The sequence below is a fragment of the Schizophyllum commune genome, assembly GCF_000143185.2.
Source record: "Schizophyllum commune H4-8 unplaced genomic scaffold SCHCOscaffold_10, whole genome shotgun sequence".
Taxonomy (NCBI): domain Eukaryota; kingdom Fungi; phylum Basidiomycota; class Agaricomycetes; order Agaricales; family Schizophyllaceae; genus Schizophyllum; species Schizophyllum commune.
Window position 1 is genome coordinate 1249035 of NW_026089547.1, and position 23971 is coordinate 1273005.

Here is a 23971-nt window from a genome sequence, read left to right on the forward strand (position 1 = left end):
CCGGCCGTTGCTAGTGGCCATTAACATCATCGGTAACCGCAGCCTTTTCCAGGTCATTGCGTTGACCCTTTCTCCTACAGTGGCTCCGGCAAACGAGCTCGAAGATGCAATGGCGGAGGACACTCATAAATTGACCCATCGCTGCCACTCTGCTTTCTGCATCTTCTCAGCATGTCCTCGTTCGACTCAGACGCACTTCCCTCCATGCCCTTCGACCCATGGCCATGCGAGCGTAGCACATGGCACCTCCACTGGGAACTCCCTTCCGACTGCCTCTTCACGAAATATATGCAGGACCCGGACGCTGCTGACCCGCGCGATGAATACCGTGCCTCCGTCCTACCCATTGGCTTTCCGGACGGGCCTGTTGCACGCTCGAGGGCCACTCAGCTTTGCGAGAGAGGCCTGGGCGTGCCGCTTCCCAGAGTTCGTCAGTGGGAGCGGTCGAGCGGCGCGCAGCTGCGACCTTCATACCTTGCTGCGAAAATGCCACTCGCGCGAAACGTCGGCCCCGGTCGGAGACCAGAAGCCGCATTGCGATCTTGCGAGCCCAAGACGAAGGAGGAGCTCGCCATAGAGCGATGGGAACGGGGGACGAGGGATGGGGATCCCAAGGCAGACGAGACGCTGTTCAAGGAGCTCGAAGAATTGTGCGACCACGCACTGAAGAAGGTGGAAAGCTCGTTGAAGCCACCGCGATCTGCGATCTGCTTTCTTCCTCCGGTCCAGGGGAACGTTGAGGGAAAGGAAGTGAGGGAGGACGTGGCGAACATCGCGGCGGGGCAACCCATCCAAGTCACAAATAACTCCACCGGCACGGTGGAGAGGTCCGCCGAAGTCGGGCACGACGACCCCAAGCAGCCCAGGAAGGGAAAGAGGCGTGACGTCTCCTTTACGCTGCAAGAGGTGCCGCCGAAGAGGGTGCGGCTGGCGAGAGACGAGACCAAATCCTTTGTGAGGTGATGCGATGTGAGGAGGAATAATCTGATTACATAAGTCCAGCTGTGGCATGTCTCTGAGGATCTACGGATTATTCCTCGGAACGACGGAGTCCCTGTCTGCTTCGTATAAGTACACATCTTGAGCCATCAGCCAAGATACGTTGTGGTACTTACTTCAGTCATAGCTAGACCTCATTTCTGTCACATCCGATACGATATAGTTATTTGCCCTAGGCACTGGAGGGCATCGAAATTATCTGGGGCAAACGCTGTGGGTCCACTTAAATGGTACCATATGGGGATGATCTCGCGTGAGCGACGGACGCATTGAGTCGGTAACTGCCGATGCAGCGCCTTTTGTCCCCGTCTCCCATTTGCCAAGCTCGCTGCGTCACGGACTACATGTATCACAGAGCCGCAAGCATCAGGAAAAACCTCGAATGGCTATAATCCTCGAATGGACCAGTGCGTACACCAAAGGATCACATCTTCATTGCTTGACTCAATGTAACCATAGCACCTACGCGCCAGGACCACACAGGCTTACTTCCCCCAATGCCCATCGAGATCTACGAAGAAATCTTTGAATACGTAGCCGCTGTCAGCGATCCTCTACAAGACGGGCCCACCTCAGAGGCCGCTGTCACACGCAGGACCTCCCTCGCCAACCTCGCTCTCGTTTGCCGTCTCTTCTGCTCGCTATCCCTACAGCATCTCTTCCACACCGTCGTCTTTCACTACAGATATGAGAACCCACCCAGCATGGCCTTCGCGCGCGCTCTTGTCCAGCAACAGCCCGCCGCTGTCGCCCTCGCGCCGCTCGTGCGCACCGTCGTGTTGGCGCATTGGCATCCAGAGGACCTGTTCGATCAGGCGGTCTATCGAATGCACCAGCGCGCGGCCAGAAGGCTGCCAGGTGTCGCTCAGATCGTGCTCCGCGACGCCCCATTCACCACGGACACCTTGCGCACCCTGCGTCACTCACCCTGTCTAAAGGTCCTGCGCCTCGAGTCAGTCGAACTCGACGGTTACGCAGAAGACGAAGATGACCTCGACCTGGCTATCCCGCCTGTAGAAGAGCTCGTCATCCTGGATACTATCATCCCGGGAAACGGATCCTTGCATGTAACTGTAGACACGAGCAAGCTGCAGGTCCTACGGGTTAACCTTGACAGATCACTGGAGATTGTCTTGGACTCTTCACCACCGGTCTTGAGCGTCCTGGACGTCGACTTTGCTCACTATGGACACTCCATGCAAGCAACGGATGATATACTGGTGTCCTTGCGCACCTACCTGGCCAGCGAGGCGGGACGTAGGCTGAAGGAGAGGATCATACGCTTGCCAGATCATATTCCGGCCATTCCGACGATCATGTCTTCGCGCCTCCAGCAGGACGCTCGATGACTGGGAGGGCTATGAGGACGGATCCGACTCTGACGGAGAGCGAAAGCAGCGAGCGAGATGTTCGTCGTTCGCTAAACGTCGAGGCGTCTGAAGGGCGTCGCTGGTCAATCGAAGGCGTCGCGGGTACAACGTGCGCAATCCTCCGAATATGTGGCTTGCCGATGGCGACGTGTCCGTTCTGCGAACAAGGCCATAAACATGTCTCGTTCCGAGGACTTGGCGAGGGGATTGGATCAGTGCTGAATGTATCGTCGGGTCTCAAGTGTGCTTCATAGCCATACGATCCTGTTCTCGATAGTCTGCTATCTGTCTGTTCCCCCCTCTCTACATACAACCGCTCCTGTACACTACTGCATAGAGCCTGCATACCATTCTCGCTGCTTTTCCCATCCCATTCCCACAATGACAAGTCTGAGCACCTCGCCGTTGATCGAAGCGTCGGCTGACGGCAAGTGAGTCACCGCACCTCATGACGACTGGCGAAACGTTGCCGTACTGTATACGAGCACTCTTGCCGGCAACCTCGGGACCTATTCACTGGGTCCAACTCGTACTTATATGTTCGCTGAACGTTGAGAGCAGACTCCAGCTTGAGTCCTCCCGACGTTCATTGGTATGCCTTTCTTCAAGTCGCGCCCCGCACCAGCCGGCTTCGGCGAGGGCAAGACTCTCCCTGAGGGTAGCGCATGGTGGGTTGTCTCTGAAACTATTGTACATACTACAGCCAGCTCACCACACCACGCCGACGCAGGCCATGGTCGCGGCTCGTGTTCAGCTGGCTTGACCCCCTTCTCAAAGTTGGTTTCTCACGCCCTCTCCAAGAAAACGGTACGCGAAACTCCATTCCGTCCTTTATGGCCTCAAACCTATCAACCTCACCTCAGATCTTTGGTCCCTTCCCGATAAACTTACCACCGGAAGCATCGCCGACCGCCTAGAGTACAACTTTTACGTGCGATGTCCGCCCGAGCAGCGTCCGCTCGTTGTGCGGGAGCGCCATCCCGCCCTCGCGTCCGGTGTCCCAACGGCGCAGGGTAAGGAGCGGGACGAGAAGACGCTGGCAGAGGTCTCATCTGCGTCAGCAGAGGCGAAGGAGAGCGACAAACAGCCTCCGAAGAGCCCGTACGACGAGTCGCTCATCAAGGCCATCCATCGCACCGTGCTGCTGCGGTGGTGGTTGGGCGGTCTTTTCAAGGTCCTGGGTGGTAAGCAAGAAATTAGATTCTTCCAACTGCTTCCGAGTCTTTTCCTCAGATACCCTGCGCACGACCTCTCCGCTCATCCAGAAGGTCATGCTCGGATGGCTCGCCGAGGCGTACTTGTTCGACCACCTCGACGCAGACGGCCGTGACTCCTATTTCCCGAACGGTGCGCCGCGCGGCATTGGTTACGGCATAGGTCTCGCCTTCGCGCTGTTCGCCATGCAGGAAGTCGCCAGCTTGGTATGCAGATCAGCACAACCATCGAATAAGGGCTAATCCAATCTTTCTAGTTCAACAATCACTACCAGCAGCGTATGTATTTTTTTTTATCAGCGCGCCGCTCCCCGCTCACCTTTGTGACTTCGTAGTGGTCAAGAGCGTCGGACTGATCACCAGGACGGGCGTGAGTGTCTAATCTGGCAATATCCTATCTCGGAGCGCTGACTAGACGAACGCCAGGTCATCGGCATGATCTTGCGCAAGGCTCTACGTCTGTCTGGAAAATCTCGCCAAGAGCACAATGTCGGTCAGATCACCACCATGATTTCGACGGACACGGAACGGTTGTACGAATTCTGCCTGTATGCACATGAGTGCGTCCGATTTCCCCCTCTCGTGAATTTCACCCCAGAACTCACATTGCCCACAGAGCCTGGGTCGCACCCATCCAGGTTGCTATCGGGATCGGCCTGCTCATCCACTTTGTATGCTCCCAATGAGAAGTCTCGTTCTCATTTTTGCTGACAGCCTTACAGCTCGGTGTCTCCGCCCTCGTCGGTCTCGGTGTCCTCATCTTCGGCCTCCCCTTCCAGATGATCATGGTCGCCGTCCTGTTCGCCCAGCGCAAGAAGGGTGTCGGCATCACGGATGGTCGTGTCCGCCTGACTAGTGAGGTCTTGCACGGTATCCGCCTGGTCAAGGCCTACGTCCTGGAGGAGTTCTACATGAACAAGATCACCGACTTCCGCAGGAGAGAGCTGGCGACTATCCGGCGTGCTTCGTGCGTAGCTGCCCTCAGACATTGGGCATGGTGTATTAATTGTTACTCTCCAGGATTGCCCAGGCGTTGCTCTTTGCGTCCGTGCACGTCGTTCCCGTAGCGGCTGCTATTCTGTCATTCGTGCGTCTCCAGCTTCTGTCATCCTGCTTGAAACCCTGAACGTGCATTTCTCAGGTTACATACTCGCTCACTGGTCACGACCTCAATGTCGCCATCATATTCTCGTCCTTGTCGCTTTTCAACGTGCGTTTGTTCCCCTATCATTCATCCCTCTCACTCAACCCCACATAGATCATCCAAGCGCCCCTGCTGCTGATGCCGCTCGCTCTCGGCGGTCTCGCCACCGCCCTCGTTGCCACCGGCCGCCTGTCCAAGTTTTATCTCGCAGAAGAGCTCGACGACCCGTACCTCATCGACCCCGAGCGCAAGAACGCCGTCGACGTCGATGGTGACTTTACTTGGGAGTCGACGGCCGAGGAAGGCAAGGCCGCTGACGCCAAACCTGACGAGAAGGCCGACAAGCCTGACGAGACGGCTGACAAGTCCTCGGCTGTGACAAAGACCGGTGAAGACGAGAAGGTGGCTGGCTCATCCGCTGGCGAGAAGGGCAAGGAGCAGGAGGCGAAGGACGAGAAGCCCGCGGAGCCCGTCTTCCAGCTCGAGAACCTCAAGATGTCGGTGCCGAAAGGCGCGTTCGTGGCTATCGTCGGTCCTATCGGTTCTGGGAAGGTAATTCCACTTGCTCTATCGCACACAGGACGTGACTCTGACATGTTTGATAGAGCTCCATCTTGCAGGCTCTCATCGGCGAGATGAGGCGCACTCGTGGCGAGGTCATCTTTGGAGGGTCCGTGGCATACGTCCCGCAGAAGCCGTGGATTCAGTCGACCACCGTGCGTCAAAATATCGCTTTTGGTCTGGAGGAAAACGAGGCGAGGTGAGCATAGCCTCCTTCACTTATCTTCACCGCTGATATGATGTCGAACAGACTTCGTGCTGCTATCCGGGCCTGCTCTCTCGACCACGACATTGAGAGGCTGCCTATGGGCGAACGCACTGAGATTGGCGAGAATGGTGTCACGCTCAGTGGAGGACAGAAGGTGGATATTACACAATTTCATCCCGAGTTCAGGTTGCTCACGTGGTTGGCAGGCTCGCATTTCTCTGGCGCGTGCCGTGTACTCGAATGCCGACGTTATCCTGCTGGACGATGTCTTCTCCGCCGTCGACAGCTATGTTGGCAGGAAGTTGCTGGATGAGTGTGTCGCCGGTGGCGCTCTGGCAGATCGCACTCGTGTCCTCGTCACGCACGCTCTGTACGTCTTGGATCGCGCAGACTACGTGTACGTCGTGGACGGTGGCAAGATCGTCGAGCAGGGGACGTACCAGGTAAGCTGTACATGCCTCACATCTTTCTATCAAAGCACACTAATTTATTCTGCAGGATCTCATGTCGCAGGGTCAGACCTTCGCTCGCCTCGTAGAGGAGTACGGCGTCAAGAACGAGGACGCCGCAGTCTCGAAGGCTGAAGATCGCAGCGAGACGGCCACTATCGTCGATGCTAAGGCCGTGGACGTGCCCCAGCAAGCTCTGATGCAAGACGAAGAGCGTGCCGTCGGCTCCGTGTCGTGGCGCGTCTACCAGAAGTACATTCGCTACGCGGGCGGTCTTACTTGGGTCCCTGCCATCATCTTGATTACGGCTCTCGGTCAATGCTCTCAAGGTGCGAACTGGGCTTCATTTTTCTCGTTATCGTAGCTCATATGGTTTGCAGTCGCCAACACTCTGTTCCTTTCCTTCTGGTCTTCGCAGTCTATTGCCGGATTCTCGAATTCGACATACATGCTGGTTTACGGGATGCTGGGTGTGTTTACTAGTTTTGGACTGAGCGCGCGGTGTCTGACCGCATATCATCAGGTGTCGCCCAGGCCGTCTTTTCCTTCCTGCTCAACTTCGCTGTCGCGTAAGTGACAGTCTGCGCCTCGCGCACCGAAAGTACTGATGCATCCGGTACAGCTGTATCTGCTTGTTCGCAAGTTTGCGCATCTTCCGTGCCGCTCTGCGAAGCGTCTTGCGCTCGTCCGTGGCTTTCTTCGACACTACGCCCATGGGTCCGTCATGTTTTGCGTTTATGTCTTTCTCTCCCTGATAAGCTCAACAGGACGAATCATGTCTCGTCTGTCCAAGGATCAAGACACGCTCGACGTGGCGCTCGCTACTTCCCTGGCGGTCGTACGCCTCATCACAATTCCTTTTGACCCATTTCTGACTCCCCTCAGCTGCTTTCTCTCTTCGGAAACCTCCTTGGCACCGTCGGCCTGGTGTTCTACATCTTCCCCTACCTCGGCATCATCTTCGCGCCTCTGGGAATACTGTACTACGTTGTCGCCCTGTACTACAGGAAGTCATCTGTCGAGACCAAGCGCCTGGATGCTATCCTGCGCTCTTCGTTGTATGCTTCGTACACAGGTAAGTTGCTCCGACGATGTGCAATGATTTTATCACTCACAGTCTGTCGCAGAGGCTTTGACTGGTCTTCCTACGATCAGGGCTTACGCGTCCCAGGATCGCTTCATCACGAAGTCTGAGCAAGGACAAGATCGCCAGAACAAGGCCACTTACGTCTCCATCTCGATCCAGGTATGTCTACGCTACTTCCTTGTTCTCATCGCTCACTCTTCGCGCAGGCGTGGTTGACTGTCAGGCTGGACCTCTTCGGTAACATGTGAGTTGCGCAATCGTGAATGCATAAACCCTCTGACTTGCCTCAGCCTGATTCTGGGTACGGGTCTCTTCGCGGCCGGCTTCCGTAAGTCAGTCGATCCAGCGAAGATCGGTGCTATCATCTCGTACTGCTTGCCCAGTGAGTCTCGCTTCAACGCACATACTACTATACGCTAACAATCTTTCCAGTCACCACGACGCTCGGTCAGTGATCTACGAGCAGTGCGCTTTGTCCGTGGCTCATGTCTTCAACTTCCAGACCAAATCGTCACCCAATACGCCGAGCTCGAACAGAACATGAACGCCGTCGAGCGCATCCTCAACTACTCGGAGCTGCCCGCTGAAGCCCCGCCCACCACGCCCGAGGACCCACCCGCGGACTGGCCATCCCAAGGCCGCATCGAGTTCAAGGACGTCGAGATGGCCTATCGCCCGGGTCTGCCGCTCGTCCTCAAGGGCGTTAGCTTCACTATCGAGCCTGGCGAGAAGGTCGGCATCGTTGGGCGAACCGGCGCGGGCAAGAGTACCGTCATCCAGGCTCTCTTCAGGATGACGGAGTTGCGTAGTGGCTCGATCGAAGTTGACGGTTACGACACCTTCAAGGTCGGCCTGGACGTCCTTCGCAGCCGCATGGCGCTCGTGCCGCAGGACTCTACTCTCTTCTTGTGCGTTGTCTCCTCTTGTTCTTATGCAACTCACGCTAACCTCGGGCTGTAGAGGAACTTTGCGCGAGAACCTGTAAGCTTCTTCCCTTCCTAGACACGTACCACTTAATTGACGATCTTTCAGCGATCCTACTGGTACCCGTACCGACGCCGAGTTGCTTTCTGCCCTGCACTCCGTCCATCTCGTGCACGAAGGCAACGCCGACGACCCCAAGTTCAGTCTCGACGCCGCTATCGCTGATGAAGGTTTGTATAGCCACGCTTTCTCTGTTGACCATATTTTGGTCAACCCGTCTCGCTGATACACCTACTCTAGGCTCCAACTACAGCGCCGGCGAGAAGCAGCTCCTCGCCCTCTGCCGCGCCCTCGTCAAGCAGTCGAAGGTCATCGCGCTCGACGAGGCCACCGCGAACGTCGACGTCGACACGGACGCGAAGCTGCAGCGCACCATCCGGACCGAGTTCAAGTCCAGGACGTTGCTGTGTATCGCGCATAGGTTGAACACTATTGGTGAGGCCGTCACTCCCTTCCCACGTCTACCGAGCCCCCCTCTGACCCTCCAATCTCAGCCTACTACGACAAGATCATCGTCATGGACGACGGCCGCGTCGCCGAGATCGGCTCCGTGCTCGGCCTCTTCGACACCGAGGGCTCCATCTTCCGCTCGCTGTGCAACGAGGCGAAGCTGTCGCGAGCGGATATCGAGAGGATTCGGGGACAAGAGCCGAGTTGAGGCTGAGTGGACTCGAAAATGTTTACGAGTTTTATTTGATCACTACCCCTCCAAGTCCCTGTCGTCACCCTTCATATCTACGACCATCCTCCCATATCACCTCTCTGCATCACCACCCCTCCAAATGCACCCCCCGCCTCGCATTGCTACCCTCGCAGCATCATACCCCAAATCGATCCGAGATCCACCTCTCCTACGCTACCTTACTCACCACTTAGACTGACGACGTTCGTTACGCCTATTTAGATGCTATGATCGTTGAAGCTGTTGCTTGCATCTTGAGGGGTGCGTTGCTTTGCAGGCCTGATAGAACGCTGCTTTCCGATGAGATTGAGTTTAAGATCGTGGGCTATGGAGTATACAAAGTACTCGCCTCGTCGATACCGTGTTCTCGAAGTCGGTATAGAAATGCATCACGGGAGCTGCAGCAGGGTAGGCAGCTCTTTCCCCATGACGCGCTCTGCTTCACTGATGTCACTGATTATTCGCGTCAGCGCTCAGAATGTCTTGATAGGACGCAATGGCACCGACTCAGAACCCCTGGGCGCCCAGAAAGCCTGACTGCCCGTCGGTTCGTGGGTCAATTCGATCGCATTGAGCGCGAAGTCCACAATGGAGGCGGCTGCCTCCAAGGCCTCAATGGCTCTTGTAAAGGGCGAGCATCATCCAGTGGCAGAAGGACTGGGTATCTGTTTACCTACCAATACTCATGGTATTCATCTAAGCCCACCGACTTCGTCATGTCTGTCTGAGCACCAAAGGTGTTTAAGAGCATGCATATTGATGCCCATGCTGAACGTTTCCGCATTCATGAAGACCAAGTCGAGCTTGCTGCCGTCAAGCTCAGAGACTATGCTTTCTCCGGTGTTCTGTATCACACTGACCCCCTAATCTGGCATTTTGCTACAGCGGATGGTGGCATTGCAGTGTGTCCGAGGGTGTGGTGACATTCTGCGAACCCAAAGCTAAGACCCCTGGAGGCGCCGAGGACCAGAGAATAGGCATGCTGGACGTAGATGATGGTAGCAAGTAAACATTCAAGTGAGCTTTTGTCCTTCTGCAGGGTCCTGTCGACGCCATTCAAGTTCTGAGCTGGCGCTCTCTTGCGGAGAAGTATACGGCTGATAGGCGCGAGATTTTGCGTCAAGCACCTTCGATATGTCAGAAATTCTTGAGTCACATACGGAATTGCTGGAGAGCAGGCTCTGAGCGTTACGTCCAGGTTTGGTCACGGTTGAAGACACGATCACGTTGACAAAAACACGCGACGCGTTGAAAGTTGACACATGTTTGGGCGGGCGTATGATCTGCTTCCGGCTCTTGTTCCCATTCATAACTTGACCGCTGCCACCACCGTCCCCCCACCTTGTTCTTTCCTTTGTACACACTTTACCATCCATATTCTCGCTTTATATCTGCCTCCCTCGATTTGTTATACCGCTTCCGAACCCTCCACCGGACCACAACCAACCCAGCGAAATAATGCTCGGAAAGCGCAGACTATCCGCCGGCCAGCTCGAGTCGCCCGCCAAGCGGCGCGCGACGAGCGTGCCGTGCACCCCGCAGAAGCCGCGGCCACAGCGAGCTTCCTATGTGCCCCGGCCCTCCCTCGACTTTAGCGGCCTCCCCGAAACCCCGCTCGACTCCCCCGGGAACCCCCTCGGCCGCCACCATGTCGTCAAGCTCTCCCGCCGGCTCCCTGACCCGTCCTCCTTCGGCAAGCACGTCGTCCTGCGCATGCAGCTCGTCGTCCATTCCGCGAAGCGTGTGCACCCCGTGTACCGCATCGTGCAGCTGCCGCTCAACTACACATTCACGCACCTCCGCGCCCTGATCGCCTACCTCTTCGGCGGCCCGCACGACGGGGACGACCACTCAGGCGGGCGGCACGTCTTCGAGGTGAAGCGCGACGTGGTGATGCACTCCAAGAAGCGCCCGGGCGAGATTTTCAGCGCTGTGACCACGGTCAAGCTCTCTGGGTCCAAGCACCCGTTCACCCACCAAGATGAGGAGAAGGTGTTCGACGACGATGAGGATGAGCTGCAGGAGGACGATACCCGCTGGGAAGGCGAGGAGGATTTCACGATCGCGCAGGTGTTCCCGATGGGACTCAACTCATCGGACGCCGTCAAGGACAGCTTGACGCGCGCTATTGTCTGGGTGCGTGCCACACAACAAGGCTTTTGTCTACCAAATACTGATATCCGCCACAGAAATCCAACACCAACCCCGCCGTCCAACTGCATCTCACGATCAACACCGAAGCCGTCAAGACCCGCCGCGGCAAGGGCAACGCGCCCTTCGTATTCAGAAGCCACGGGCAAACGAGCCTCCTCGCGCGCAATGACCTCGGCGATTATGACGACGTTGAGGAAGACGCAGGTGGTGACACGGAGACGGACGAGGAGGGCGACGAGACGGACCCGATGATCGCAAGGTGGAACAGGGAGGGCGCGTTCGAGAAGTTCTTCCGCAGACGGGCTATCCGCACTCTGGGCGAGCTCGAGGTCGATGTACGTGTGGCCGTCCATATCACCCTACTTTGACTAACGCAAGCGCCTATCTCATAGGAACCCAAAACCCCCGGCCTCACCTACTCCTCGTCCCCCACTCAAGCATCCTCCTCTCCCGTCCTGCCTACCCCAGCCAATGCAACGAACGTGTACCCCTTCCCCTCCGTCTACGCGTCCGGCCCCTCATCGTCCTACATGCACGGCAATGAGCTCCCCTTCTCCACCTTCCCCAAGTTCACGCCCCTCCCGAGCGCGCACCTCCGCAAACGGGTGGACAGCACGGAGAAGTTCATCGCGCTGGAGAAAAGGAAGCCGTGGATGACGAAGTACGATGAGGTGGATAGTGATCGGGGGAGCAGTGCGGAGCCGGAGGAGACGAGGTTGGGGCCGGCGCGCAAGCGGAAGGTGGCGGTGTCGGTGAAGGCGGGGGGCGAGCGCGTGCGGGCTTCGGCGCTGCTGAAGGCGGAGGCCTCACGCTCGCGATCTTCGGCTCTTCTGAAAGCGAGCGCTCCCATCTCGATGAAGGCTGTATCCTCGAAGCCGGCATCCTCCAAACCGGGACCCTCGCATGAGGCGGACGACGAGGAGCTGGACGACGACTTCCTCACCGAGATGCTCAGGCAGTCGCAGGAGGAGGACGAGGATGCTGCTCGGGCAGAGGAGGACGCGGGTCACGACGAAGAGGGTGCGGCACACGACGAAGAGGGTGTCGCACACGACCATGAAGAGAACCCGTTCTTAGTCGACGAAGACGAGCGCGCTGAACAAGAGGAAGACGAGCGCGCTGGAGACGAGGAAGACGGGCTCGCGGGTGACAATGACGATGAACTCGCGGGTGACAACGACGACGAGCTTGCGGGCGACGACGAACTGGTGTACGAGCGGCCGAGCGACGACCTGCTCGACGAGGACCTCTTCATCGACCTCACCAGGGAGGACGAGGTGTACGAGCGGGAGGTGTCGGTGGAGCCGTAGTTGTTCTGGCTTATTCCGCGCGTCTTGTTACTCTCACCGGCGCGTCTCTTTTCAAAGCGTCTTGTGCTATCGGCGCGTCTCGCTCGTGTCAGCGGCGCGCCTCCCTCGTGCCGCTGGTGCGCATCGTCCTCAATACCGGCGAGCATCCACCCTGCGCTTTCCACCCGCGAGGCCCGCACAGGCGCGTCTCGCGATATACGACAATCTCAATTTACCAACCTACGCATCGGTACCCCACTGGGCGACCCATTCCCCATGCATACAGGCCCCGCGATACGACTCCAGACTGTTCATAATACGCACCGACTCTTGCAGATATAGATTTGTTGACTGGTTCATAGCATATGTATCTAGGTTATAGTGGCAGCTGCAGAGCGACTTGATTTCCGAATGCGATACCTCCTTCATACTCTCTCTGCCCTATAGCAATATCGTATTTGCTGGCGAAATGTCTAAGCAGAGACAAAGCCACGGGCGCCACAGTGATGGTCAGTGGGCCACAGGGAATGAGGGTCAGCGACTGAGTCCGACAGCGCATGAAGAGCATTCGCAGATGGCATCTCGCGAGGCAAGATGTGAGGCAAGGGGAGCACCTGAGGCCCATGGTTTAGTCTGTCTGGTCGCTTGTCGAGAACAATGAAGCCTCCGGAAAAGGAAGGCTTTGTGACGCAAGTTAGTGATCTAGACCGACGTCACTGACCATTCCGGGCCTTCCTCCGCATTCGATCGGTGTTTTACGCAGAACGGTCACCAGGATGCCTGCGTGTTCTGCTCGGACTCTTGCCGGACTTTGATTCTCTTTCTCTCCGTTCCCTTTCACGAAACCCCCACGGCCCTTCCACGACTTACTGACTAAACGTGCCCGACGATGTACAACGTCAAGGCACCCCAGCGCCGCCCGCGCCGGCACCCTTACACGCGCATGTCGCACGACAACCTACGCCTGGATGGCTTCCCTCAGATAATCCCCACCCATCAACCTATCCCCCGTAAAACCTCTCTGGACGAGAACACCATCCGTGCACCCAAGGCCACCGCGCCACAGCCCGCGCCAGAATTCGACGAGGCGACGATCAAGGCGCGTCCACCACTCGCGGCCAGGTTCCCCGTGCAGCCCGAGGCCGAGGACCTCACCGTCCGCCCCACACCCGCCCACCCGCGCGGCAACATCGCGCTCTTCCGCGAGGTGCTCGACAAGGTCGCGCGCGAGGCGCGTGCCGAGGAGAAGGAGCGGCGGCGCGCGGAGGAGCTGCGGCGGCAAAGGGAGGCGGACGAGCTCAGGCGGAAAGAGGAGGCGCGCAAACGCAAGGTGGCCGCCCAGGACCAGTACCATACTGCGTGGCACTTCATCATCGCGGGTCGTGTGCACCCGGGCTCACTGCGCGTCGGGTCGTTCCCGTGGCCGGTGCTGCAGGCTGTGCGGTCGGCGGAGGATCTCCGGGTGGAGGATGTGGAAGAGTTTCTGTTTCGCGACGAGGGGCTTACGATGGGGCAGGAGAGGGACCGGCTGAGGCAGGAGATTCTGCGTTGGTGAGTGCCATCGTGCAGGCTTTGATGGATGGATGCTGATTGCGGCGAACAGGCATCCCGACAGATTCAACACGAGGACTCTCTCCTACGTTCATCCTTCTGATCGTGCTCTTATCCTCGAGGTGGCTGGTCGTGTCGCACGCATCTTAAACGAACTGAAGTCTCGCATGAACTGCCCAACTCCTTCACCTCCACACTCTCCAACATCACAACGCACATGAACAAATGTATCATAGCGAAGGCTGCAACCTTACGAACAGCAGCAACCCGTGCATACTGTCTCCCTTACTGATGGAGGAACATGAAACGGACCAAAGGACACTATCTATCGCTTTCGAGCTCTGCAGAGCGTGATGATACTTACTGGACAATAACGTACCTGACCGCAAGCTTAATGTACTACTGCTCCGTATATAAAACAATCCTACTCGTCAAAACCCATACGTTGTCGGCGGTCTCAGTCTACTGGTGTTCTCCTGCTCTCCGCTAGCTTTGTTATGCTCAAGGTGCACTTGTGGGTCCACGCTTGAGCTTACCACGTGATCCAGCCAATGTCCGGACCGCCCTCCCGACTTCCCCACATTCCACCTCACCGTCATCGCTACCGACTTGAAAGCTCTACTCGGGGTCTATGCTCTTGTCCTCAACCCACGACCCAACTTGCGCACTAATCTGTACCAGAAATGATGCGGTTCGTCGAGAAGGACGAAGCAGGGCGAGTTCGAAGTACGTTTGACAGCGAGGACAAGGTTGGACTTCCCCGCGTCCATCAGGCCGGTCACTGACACCTATTCCGCCATGTAGGAGATCACCAGAGTATCCGACTTCAGTACCCTACATATAGGCGAAGGCGGGACTCGAAGTGGCGCAGTAGATGTCTTGGCCAAGGTCTTCCTCCCTGCTGGCTTCCCGAATAGCGTGTCTCCTGGTGCGCGTATATTCAGTCCTCTCACAAGTGCACGAATCCTGATAATCCCTTTCAAAGACTACTTGAGGTGCACAGAGCCTGGGGGCCGTGGGTCTAATAGGATCGTCTTGACCTGCGGCGCAGGTACCAAATCTATAACGCGATCCAGGCGTTTTGCAGTTCGCTGGCAGGGCTGCTGTCATCGAGGGCATTGTTAGAAGGTGCGTTAATCGCTGCATTGATAAGAGACTATCTGACTAGTCTCAGGCTTTGGCGTGGGAGATGCAAATGCGACGGCCACGAATGCCGTCCTGCTTACGGTGGCGCAAGACGTCTTCAGCAGGCTCACCAGTTCGTCGGCCCTCTAAAGTTGACCCTATATACTTACTCATCCATGCACCCCAGCTATCATCGCCGCGTACCTCTTGGGCCCCTCCCTCTTTCCTGAAGCCAAGACCTTCCGCTTCCTTGCCGACGTCTTCAACGATACTGCCATCATCTTCGATGCGTCCACGCCCATCCTGCGCGCCTCCGGCCACGCGAACCTACGCGTCGCTGCCCTATGCCTCGCGGGCGCGTCAAGAGCGATCTGCGGCACCATATGTGGGGGCGCGAAGGCGGCTCTGACGCTGCATTTTGCGACGCCGCTGCGTGGTACTGGCGATATCGGTGATGTGAACGCGAAGGACGCGAGTAAGGAGACGTTGCTTGCACTAATGGGCATGCTGGTAAGCATTCTTTCTGAAGAAGCATACCTGATAATTAGCTGACGACGCACTGCCCAGGCCGGCTCCTTCGTCGTACACCACCTCAGCAGTACGCAGGCGACGCACGCACTCCTATTGGCGCTGTTAGCGGCGCATCTGACGGTTAACTACCTCGGCGTTCGCGGCGTCTGCCTGCGCACGCTCAACAGACAACGCGCCTCCCTCGCCTGGACCTCCTTCCGCGAGTATGGCTCAGCTCCCTCCCCCACCATCGTCGCGGGGATGGAAGGCATCCTCGCCAGACCGGGCGCAATCGTCCACGCCGGGGACGGCGGACACATCGGCTGGTGTACAATCGGGCGACGGCTCTCGAGAGTACCGCCAAGTCTCGAACTGTTCGCCCACGAACGATACGTCGCGTACTTCACTGCGCCGCGGCGAGTCGCCGTCGCCCTCAAAGCCGGCCACGACGGGGTGGACCACCTGCGCGGGTGGGTGCATGCGACGGAGGCGCTGTCCTTGCGAAGAGCAGACCCGGCAGCCCGGGACGAGGATGTCATTCGGAGGTCGTATGAGGTGGTGAAGATGCGATTTGAGGGTTTTGTCGAGGACATGAAGCGGGAGCAGTGGAGGATGGAGGCGAAGGTCATGGAGCTGCTGAGCGGGGTGCCGGAGACGGTGATCGTGGAAGCTGGGATTGAGCAGGAGAAACGGCCACTGTAGGTTCTTGGGTAATGTATGGTGCGTATGAACTGTTGTTATCTGGTCGACGCTCGCGCTGATGGACCTTCGCAGGCATTGTATCCTGGAGTACCATGTTGTCTGTTGTATTTCCATGCTAAAACACTCGAAGTTCTGCTGTTACGCGGGAGAACCTCACCTGCAAGCTACAGGTCGTAGCTTTTGCCACAATCATGGTAATGATGCCCTTCCGGCAAACGCCGGGCGGAGGCAATCAGCTCCGGTAGTAAATTCTTCAAAAAGCATCCAATTATCTAACCGTCCTGTATCGACATCATGAAAGGGTATATCGAATAGTCCATCCTGCGTCCGTGTTTGCTCAGTCTCCGAGCTCGGTCGAGATTTCGTCATGCTATAACTGAAGACCGTTCCTTGAGCTTCGTGGAGCGTTCGGGCTGCATCCCACTCACCTCTGTTACTCCGCCACCAGGTATTTGTCTTCATCTTCTGATACACAAGCCAGAGTGCATGCTTCAAGTTTAAATCAGCATCATGCCTTCAGGCAGCGGAGGGTATGCTTACTATGACTCCTAGAATCCAGAAGCCGAATCTATATGGTTCGGATCGTCAGCTCGCCAAACTCAACAGTCCTTGCATCGTCTCAGGCGCTTACATCGTCAATAAGAGGTTCACAATGAGGTCTGGCCCAATTCCCTTCAGCAGCAACGGTACCACAGGTGGAAGGAGAATGGCGAGCTGCGTGATTCCGGATCAGTGCGTCTCAATATTGCGAACGCAGATGACTTACGACGACAAAGAGCAGATCCTCGTTGGTTGGGTTAAGAGCCATGGTGGTTCGAGGTCAAGATACGAGATGCATGGTTGCGAGGAACAGGCGAGGCACCCGCGACGGTGGCGCGCGGTATGGATGATGTCATGGTCGCTGAGCTCGTCGACATGAAGAGACACGTGGGGTTAAGCATAGGCCAGAAGATTCGATTTCAAGGAGACGGAAGAACTTGGTAGTGTACAGAAAACAGAGAAAGAGGGAATGCGGATTGGTACATGGATCAGAGACTGAAAGAGGTCGTTCATGAGGTAGTCCCAGCCTTGCCGCAAATTTTCTTGTGCGCAGGCCACCCAGCTTTCTGGCATTGCGCGTCGCAATATCTGCGAGTAGAACGTCGGTTAGTATATGTCGATAGCCATGGGAAGTAAGCGTACCTGGTTTTCCCGCAGCCACTGCACTTGCGCAGGACGGCGCTCGGATTGCCGCAATATGAACAACGGTATAGCTGAAAGTCGTTCATCTTCAATTCCGAAGGGCGCTCTTCGGGGGTGCAGTGACAGTGCGCTCCATGAGCATGGGCGCCTGGCCCATGCGGTCCGCCATGTCCCTTTTCCTCGTCGCCCAGACCGGTATCGCGCAACCATTCCGCAAGCTCGTCTGGGGTGGTCTCCCAAGGCTCGGCCGCGCGTAGATGTTCCATCCTATCAGCGTGTGCGAGAACATGGGCCCATTCCTCGACCGCGGATGGATACGTGCGCACGACGGCCTTCTGGATGAGGCGCACTTGCGTCTCCCGTGGGCCGTAGCGCATCGCCTTCGCAAAGTCCTCGGCGATGCTAAGCTCACGGACCAATGGCTGCAGGAGGGTGAGTTTGCTATGCCGCTGAAGACTTGATTGATACGCACCTGAATGACGGCGAGGTTCTTGCCGACAGGATTCTCGCTCATGAGGAAAGTCAGGAGGATAAGGATGTACAGGACGATCAGCCTATGCCGATTATCCGGCGCGGCCTCCTCGAGAAACTTGTTCGCGTCCTCCATAGCGCTCTTCATCAACGCACACCCCTCCGCATAGCGAGTGGCACCGCCGATCTCATGCTTCAGCTGCAACCCCTCTATACCCAGATTAAACGCATGATCAGCGGCGTGCTGCAGCAGCTGTTGTCGTAGGTGGGGCGTCGTCTGCTTGCCTCGAAGTCCCTTCTTGCACGAGCGTAGACCCTCCTGACGGTCCCCGACGAGGCTGATGGCATAGTGAAAGTACGCGTGTTGCGGGTTGCGTGCAGTCGCCCGGCGAGTGAGGGTCAGGACGACCGGTATCTGACGCGTAACGGTGAGCGCATACTTGATGTCGAGGACGTCCGCGTCGTCAAGCTCGCCGGCCGCACGAAGCGCCTTAGCGCAGTGCGGGAGCGCGTCGATATACATCCTGAACGGCAGACCGTGAGGTGCCGGACTGAAGACGTCCAATGAGATGGCCTGCTCGCAGGACATGATGAGCTTGGATATCGTCCGTCCGAGCGCGACGTAGTCATGGTCGTCCGCCGCCTTGTAGATCGCGCGCCCAAATAGTGGCCAGGTGCGCTCGAGGATGCCATTCTCGGAGCGTTCGTAGCCGTAGCTCGTCAGAACGGCCTGCAAACGAGCTGGAAGGTGGCAGCCCGGTAGAAATCCAGGCGCGTCTTCTTCGTAGCCGCGAGAGAAGCGATCGTTGATAGCGCCGAGGCAACACGCGCGGATGTAGTGGTCCTTGCAGCTCAAGCCGGCGACGAGGAACTCGAACGCAGAAGGCGTGGATACGGCGAGGTCAGGGATGGCGGCTATTCCTTGCGCCACGAGGGGGATCGTATGGCTGACCAGTTGCGCTGTAGGGAAACGGTGGAGTACCCGGATGAGCTGCTTGAGAAGGCGCGGATACTGGATGAGCTGTAGCGTTTCAGCCGAGGGGTTCGCCTTCATGCCCTCCATCATCGCGCCAACACAGTGCGAAAGCACTGGGACAGCATGAAGGGCCAGAACTCCGTCTTCAGGATAACTAGCCAGGAGGTTCACGAGCTTGATTGTGGTCGACCTGCCAATCTCCTTTCGAATCTGAGGACCTCCGTGATGGGTGAGTATGGACAACGCGCGAACAGCAAGGTGACGACAGTGGTCGATATCCATCATGGTCATAAGCTTGGCCATAAATTCTGAGGGAAGTTAAGTTATCTTCGAGTTGCAATGGAATGAGAAGAGTCCTCACTAGGTCCATGGATTTTGCGACGAAGAAGGCCGTCGGTGCACATCTTCGTGTAGATGGCCACGATACCACCGGCGATTCTCCAGTCATCGGTGCCCATTTCATAGGCACGTTCCATGCGACGATGGATGTCGTCGAACTCTTGGTACGCCTTCCAAAACAATGAGCTGGCGCATGTATACTACTCAGTGGCCACTCGCCTTTTTCAACCCTCGTCTCGTCTGTATATCTATAATGGACAAAGATCATGCTGTCAGTCAATGTAGCGTAACGAGAACAGGCGCGATACACACCCGGCAAGTTGAGATGCTTGCACAGCACATTCGCGATGGCCGACCATTCAAGAGCGTTGTCGATATCTCCGAATTCGCGATGAAGACGGGCGATGGAAGCCCAGTCGGACTCCGCGGACGAGGACGACGCGCCCTTTGACTTGGATTTCTTGTGTTTCTTGCCTGCCATGGTGAGTACGCTGGAACAGAGACGAAGGCAGAGAGAAAGAAGGAGAACGGGGCCGAGTACAAAGGGATTTCGAGATCAGACTTCGTGCTCACACGGGGGATGATCTATGCACGGAACGCGTCACGGTCACCCCTGAGAGACGAGAAGGCTAATCAGTGCGACAAAGTCCAAGGGATGGTCAGATACACGACGACGGATGGAATACAGATGGAAGAAGTCGATGAAGCAGTGATACATGAACAGATCAGATAGCTGTACAATGAGGAGATGGAAGGCCGAGTGAGAGATCTGACGACCCGGCAGAGTAGATCGTCTATGCCGCAGACTTGCACGTCTTCTTGTGCGCTGCCCAGCCGAGCTTCTGACATTCGGCGTCGCAGTACCTGCGGAGATCTGTCGGAGACTGTCGCTCAACTAAACCAAGATGATTCAGACATACCTCGCCTTCGAGCAGCCCCCGCACTTGCGCAACACAGCGCTCGGATTACGACAGTATGAACAGCGGTACAGCTCGAAGTCGCTCTTCTTGAATTCCCGAGGCTCTGCATGCGCATGATCGTGGTGGTGCTCGTCACCGGCGTCAGCAGTCTCGCCCTCCTCCAGGCGCATGTCGTCCAGCCAAGCCGCGAGGTCGTCGGCTGCGCTTTCGGGCTGCACGCTGCACGACGAGGCGGAGTTCCCCGTCCGCGCTATGACATGACCCCAATCCTCGATCGCAGCGGGGTAATGGCGCAGGACGGCCTGTTGGGCCAGACGTAGGTTCGACTTGGGTGGTACGACGCCAATCGCCATGCTGAACTCGTCGGCGGTCTTCAGCTTTCGGACGAGCGGCTTTGACAGGTTGTTAGCAGTTATGAGTGTTTTACTGAGGATAGCGCCCACCTGTACCTCCTTCATATCAGGCCCTATAGGATTCTCTCTCAAGAGGAATGTGAGGAGAATACGCCAGTATAGAACAGACTTCATGTGCCGGTTATCCGGCGGAGCCTCCTCCACAAACGTCTTCGCATCCTCAGCTGCGCTCATTAAGAATGCAATGCCCTCATGGTATCGCCGCGCGCCCTCGGGATCGTGGTGCATAGCACCTACAGCCGGCGCCTCTTGCAGCAGCTGGATACCCAGATCCCCCGCATGCTCTACCGCGCGCTGCAGGAGCTGGAAGTACACAAACGGCGACGTCTGCTTGCACTTCAGCCCCTTCTTGCACGCACGCAGGCCGATCTGGCGATCCGCGACGAGGCTGATCGCGTACTGGAAATACGCCTTCTGCGGGTTCCGCACGAGCGCCCGCTTCCCTATCTCTGCCGCGTCCGGGACCCTCTGGCGCATGATCGCGTACTTGATCTCGAGGATGTCAGCGGAGTCGAGGTCGCCTTGCGCGCGGAGCGCCTTCGCGCAGTGCGGGAGCGCTTCGCTCCACATATGGAACGGCAGCCCTAGGTCGGTCATGAACTCCACCTTTCCCGTCCGTGGGTTTTGCGTCTGGAATGCGCCTTCCGCGATGGAGAATTCGGTGCGGTGGATGAAGTCGACGAGCTTCCGTCCCAGGCCCGCGAGGTCCTTGTTTGAGACGACCTCCATCATAGCCTGCTGGAATTCCGTCGAAGTGCGGGTGATGATGTACATGTCCGAGCGCTGCATGCCGTAGTCCATGATGATTTTCTGGAGGTGGGACGGGAGGTTTCTGATGCCAGCCATGAACTTGTAAGGATCGAGGTGACCGTTTTCGTTCTCGGCCTCGTGCCGGTATCGTCGGATGATGCCGCCTAGACAAGTGGCGCGGAAAATCCAGTCTGGGCTATTCAGGCCCGCCACGAGGAACTCGAAGGCGCTGGGTACGGCATTGTACGCGTCGTTTGCTCGCATAGTCCCCATAGCCAGGAGGTCGACGGCATGGTCGATGATGAGCGGCGTAGCGAACGGCTTGAAGAGAGCGGCTACGATTTGCTTGAGAACGCGCGGGAAGTTCAGGTTCTTCAACGTCGCGTCGGACGGCGGACGCTGTAAGTCCGAGAGTATGCACGAGACGCTGTGAGAGAGGATAGATACAGCGAATTCGATGAGCACACGATCATCCGGGTATGCCACCATGAGATCCACCAGTTTTGAGGTCGTGCTCTTAGCTATTTCCGTGCGAATCTCTACGCCACCGTGATGGGTGACAGTCGAGAGGGAACGGAGAACAAGGTGGCGACAAGGTTCCTCGTCCACTAACGACATGCACTTGTCCAAGTATTCTGCGGAATGTCAGAAGAATGTGTCGCGAACAAGTCAAATAGATTACTTTGGCCAAAGACCTTGTTACGCAGGAGCGAATCCGAGCACATCTTGGCGTATATGGCCACAATGCCGCCCGCAAGCTTCCAGTCGCTAGAGCCCTTTTCGTAGGCATCTTCGAGTCTCCTGCTGATCCTGTCGAAGTCACTATAGGCCTGTCGATGGTCAGTCAATGGTTTAATCCAGGATATCAGGATAGTTGTGTACCTTTTTCAACCCTCTCCGCGTCTGCAGATCTGTGATATGATCAGAGGGTTTGCCATCAGCATGAGTCCAAGCTCGTGCTCACCTGGGATATCAAAGTGCGTGCAGAGCACGTTAACTATCACGGACCACTCGAACGCGTTGTCGATGTCGCCCAGGTCCTTGTGGTCGCGCGCGATGGACGCCCAGTCAAGGCTGCCGCCAGACCGCGACGGGCCAGCTTTCTTATGCTTGTATTTTCCTTTCTTACTGGGCCCTGGCATGATGGGTAGATGTCTACTGTCGTCGTTGGTGGCAAGATGGTCATCGTCGGGGACGGCGATCAATATAAGATCACTGACCGGGCCGAACTTGCCGCGCCTTGTCTTCGACCTCCGTCGCCGTCCGTCGGGTTCTCCGCGCTTCAGGGTTCACAAGACGTTCGATGATGTAAAATGAGCAACAAGGTTCCCTTTACCATTGCGACAGTACTACTACCGGGTATGTATTATTGTCCAGCCAGTAGTCCGTCAGCAAACCCAATTATTACAGCCACATTCTTTCGTATGCGCGCTTCGTTCTCAGTGCGAGAATTATCAGGGGCAGAAGGTATGCGTGAAGCTCGCCGAGATGGGCGAATTGCGCACTGCCGCGTCGTCGCCATCCTGGTGATACGCCTGGTCGGTCGGGCACGAGTTCGACGTGCAGGTGACAGACTGGCCATCGGTCGCCGAGAGACGCGCCGGGATGTTGACGCTTCCGCCGACAAAGGAAAGGTTCCAGTACGTGCGCTCGCCGCCCCACTGGCCGTTGTCGCCATAGCCGTACTCGGAATAGATGGCATGGGCGGTGATGCCCGCGTCGTTGCAGACGAGGCCGCCGTTGCAGGCGCCTGAGTGAGAGGTGAGCTTGGGAATAATTGGCACAGGAAGATGTCTTACCCGTCTGGCAGTTGGCTCCATTAGCGTCGCAGCCAGTACGGCCCCAGCCACGAATGCCCTACATAGGATATCAGTAACTTGGACATATGATAGATCGTCGCTACGTACGAGCTGGTGGCCGTCGATGTTCCAGGAGATGTTCTCGCCAGGGTTGAGCTTCGCGCCAAACCTCACCGAGTTGTCGACCTGACCCTGGGGGGCCTTTCCGACGGCGGGCCAGACAGCTATATAGCAATTTAGCCATCATTGATGATCTGTCCTAGGGGTCCGCACGACGGAAGCTACTCACCATAGTTGCACTGGTTCTTGAAGGTGATCGTGTACGCAGACGCGGACATCGATGCGGCGAGCGCGACGAGGATGGCGGAGGTCTTCATATTTAAGGCGAAGGAGATCTGAAATGGAAGGGAGTCTTTGAGTAGTCGACTGGGTCGATGAGCTCCTCAGTCTCTTCATCTGCCTTTTGTACTCAAGACTCGGGGCGGAGCATGGAGAGCCAGACCCTGTAAGAGAAAGCATAGCCGCAGGCACCGTGAAGCTCGGCGTGTAGCGAGGGACGGCGCAGGATGGGCGTACGCTCAAGAGCACCTGGAAAGAGGGCTAGATTGACCGTAGGTTGAAGATGCCAGCACATAGCTCGGTCGTTCGGTGCGGTGAGTGAAAGACAAGTTGCAGCATGACTGAGATCTAGTTAGCGTTGAAATGGACGTAGTCGACGGCCGTGAGGTGAGAGCATGCTCGCGTACCGAGGCTGCGTTCGGATATGCAGTACTATTCAGTCATCGAGTACGTCTTTCCGTACTTGCCGGTGTCTGGAAACCCTGGTGTGGTCTCTCGATGACCTCGGCAAGCTGGATCAAACCGCCAGGAAATAGTCGAAAGCTGGATTAGTAGTCATGGCGAGAACAAACAAAGTTCTGACCGTCCCTTCCTCCTATGAATCTGAGTCCAAGTATGAGAGGACCACTTTGGGAAAGGACTTGAAGGTAGATTGCGGCAGCTTGGAGCGACAGTCCGCCTACGTTGGCGAGGTACAAATAAGTATAGACCATGAAGACTGACCGTCGAGATCATGCTAGATACAGCCGAGTG

At 57.0% G+C, this 23971-nt stretch overlaps 10 protein-coding genes across 10 annotated transcripts; 6 read left to right on the top strand and 4 right to left on the bottom strand.

The window, feature by feature from the left end:
• Positions 1–37: 37 nt before the first annotated feature.
• Positions 38–1018, top strand: SCHCODRAFT_02637184 (uncharacterized protein). Its single transcript, XM_003028890.3, has one exon. The coding sequence runs from the start codon at positions 172–174 to the stop codon at positions 961–963; it is 792 nt and encodes a 263-aa protein (XP_003028936.1). The 5' UTR covers positions 38–171; the 3' UTR covers positions 964–1018.
• A 274-nt stretch (positions 1019–1292) lies between these two features.
• SCHCODRAFT_02551606 (uncharacterized protein) lies at positions 1293–2774 on the top strand. The gene is made up of 2 exons (XM_003028889.3): positions 1293–1406; positions 1459–2774. The coding sequence occupies exons 1-2, from the start codon at positions 1382–1384 to the stop codon at positions 2346–2348; spliced, it is 915 nt and encodes a 304-aa protein (XP_003028935.1). The 5' UTR covers positions 1293–1381; the 3' UTR covers positions 2349–2774.
• Positions 2775–2868: 94 nt separating this feature from the next.
• SCHCODRAFT_02637190 (P-loop containing nucleoside triphosphate hydrolase protein) lies at positions 2869–9078 on the top strand. Its single transcript, XM_003028888.2, has 30 exons — positions 2869–3037; positions 3100–3176; positions 3233–3553; positions 3603–3790; positions 3841–3862; positions 3919–3953; positions 4010–4143; positions 4200–4254; positions 4306–4550; positions 4604–4670; positions 4725–4793; positions 4842–5279; positions 5333–5487; positions 5539–5650; positions 5703–5939; positions 5995–6274; positions 6326–6415; positions 6469–6514; positions 6568–6662; positions 6713–6783; positions 6831–7020; positions 7073–7191; positions 7239–7276; positions 7323–7414; positions 7465–7479; positions 7535–7940; positions 7993–8013; positions 8065–8186; positions 8257–8451; positions 8511–9078. Exons 1-30 carry the CDS (start codon positions 2964–2966, stop codon positions 8672–8674), a joined length of 4173 nt encoding a protein of 1390 aa, XP_003028934.1. The 5' UTR covers positions 2869–2963; the 3' UTR covers positions 8675–9078.
• An 893-nt stretch (positions 9079–9971) lies between these two features.
• On the top strand, positions 9972–12637 carry SCHCODRAFT_02637192 (uncharacterized protein). Its single transcript, XM_003028887.2, has 3 exons — positions 9972–10834; positions 10888–11187; positions 11245–12637. The coding sequence occupies exons 1-3, from the start codon at positions 10157–10159 to the stop codon at positions 12160–12162; spliced, it is 1896 nt and encodes a 631-aa protein (XP_003028933.1). The 5' UTR covers positions 9972–10156; the 3' UTR covers positions 12163–12637.
• A 239-nt stretch (positions 12638–12876) lies between these two features.
• On the top strand, positions 12877–14133 carry SCHCODRAFT_02587914 (uncharacterized protein). The gene is made up of 2 exons (XM_003028886.3): positions 12877–13692; positions 13745–14133. Exons 1-2 carry the CDS (start codon positions 13031–13033, stop codon positions 13911–13913), a joined length of 831 nt encoding a protein of 276 aa, XP_003028932.1. The 5' UTR covers positions 12877–13030; the 3' UTR covers positions 13914–14133.
• Positions 14134–14284: 151 nt separating this feature from the next.
• On the top strand, positions 14285–16321 carry SCHCODRAFT_02637199 (DUF647-domain-containing protein). The gene is made up of 8 exons (XM_003028885.2): positions 14285–14441; positions 14497–14620; positions 14678–14687; positions 14744–14820; positions 14867–14950; positions 15005–15327; positions 15385–16047; positions 16102–16321. Exons 1-7 carry the CDS (start codon positions 14376–14378, stop codon positions 16027–16029), a joined length of 1329 nt encoding a protein of 442 aa, XP_003028931.2. The 5' UTR covers positions 14285–14375; the 3' UTR covers positions 16030–16047; positions 16102–16321.
• On the bottom strand, positions 16259–16837 carry SCHCODRAFT_01132509 (uncharacterized protein; the record flags this gene model as incomplete). The annotated part of the gene is made up of 5 exons (XM_003028590.3): positions 16259–16405; positions 16458–16518; positions 16570–16597; positions 16661–16743; positions 16796–16837. The coding sequence occupies 5 exons, from the start codon at positions 16835–16837 to the stop codon at positions 16395–16397; spliced, it is 225 nt and encodes a 74-aa protein (XP_003028636.1). The 3' UTR covers positions 16259–16394.
• A 125-nt stretch (positions 16838–16962) lies between these two features.
• On the bottom strand, positions 16963–17905 carry SCHCODRAFT_085865 (uncharacterized protein). Its single transcript, XM_003028589.1, has 3 exons — positions 17684–17905; positions 17212–17633; positions 16963–17157 (listed from the first exon to the last, which is right to left on the bottom strand). Exons 1-3 carry the CDS (start codon positions 17828–17830, stop codon positions 17079–17081), a joined length of 648 nt encoding a protein of 215 aa, XP_003028635.1. The 5' UTR covers positions 17831–17905; the 3' UTR covers positions 16963–17078.
• Positions 17906–19601: 1696 nt separating this feature from the next.
• On the bottom strand, positions 19602–22250 carry SCHCODRAFT_02637205 (uncharacterized protein). Its single transcript, XM_003028588.2, has 6 exons — positions 22045–22250; positions 21963–21991; positions 21763–21910; positions 20361–21715; positions 19918–20309; positions 19602–19861 (listed from the first exon to the last, which is right to left on the bottom strand). The coding sequence occupies exons 1-6, from the start codon at positions 22220–22222 to the stop codon at positions 19792–19794; spliced, it is 2172 nt and encodes a 723-aa protein (XP_003028634.2). The 5' UTR covers positions 22223–22250; the 3' UTR covers positions 19602–19791.
• Positions 22251–22393: 143 nt separating this feature from the next.
• SCHCODRAFT_02637206 (Osmotin, thaumatin-like protein) lies at positions 22394–23625 on the bottom strand. Its single transcript, XM_003028587.2, has 4 exons — positions 23169–23625; positions 22988–23103; positions 22880–22937; positions 22394–22830 (listed from the first exon to the last, which is right to left on the bottom strand). The coding sequence occupies exons 1-4, from the start codon at positions 23254–23256 to the stop codon at positions 22535–22537; spliced, it is 558 nt and encodes a 185-aa protein (XP_003028633.1). The 5' UTR covers positions 23257–23625; the 3' UTR covers positions 22394–22534.
• Positions 23626–23971: the final 346 nt, after the last annotated feature.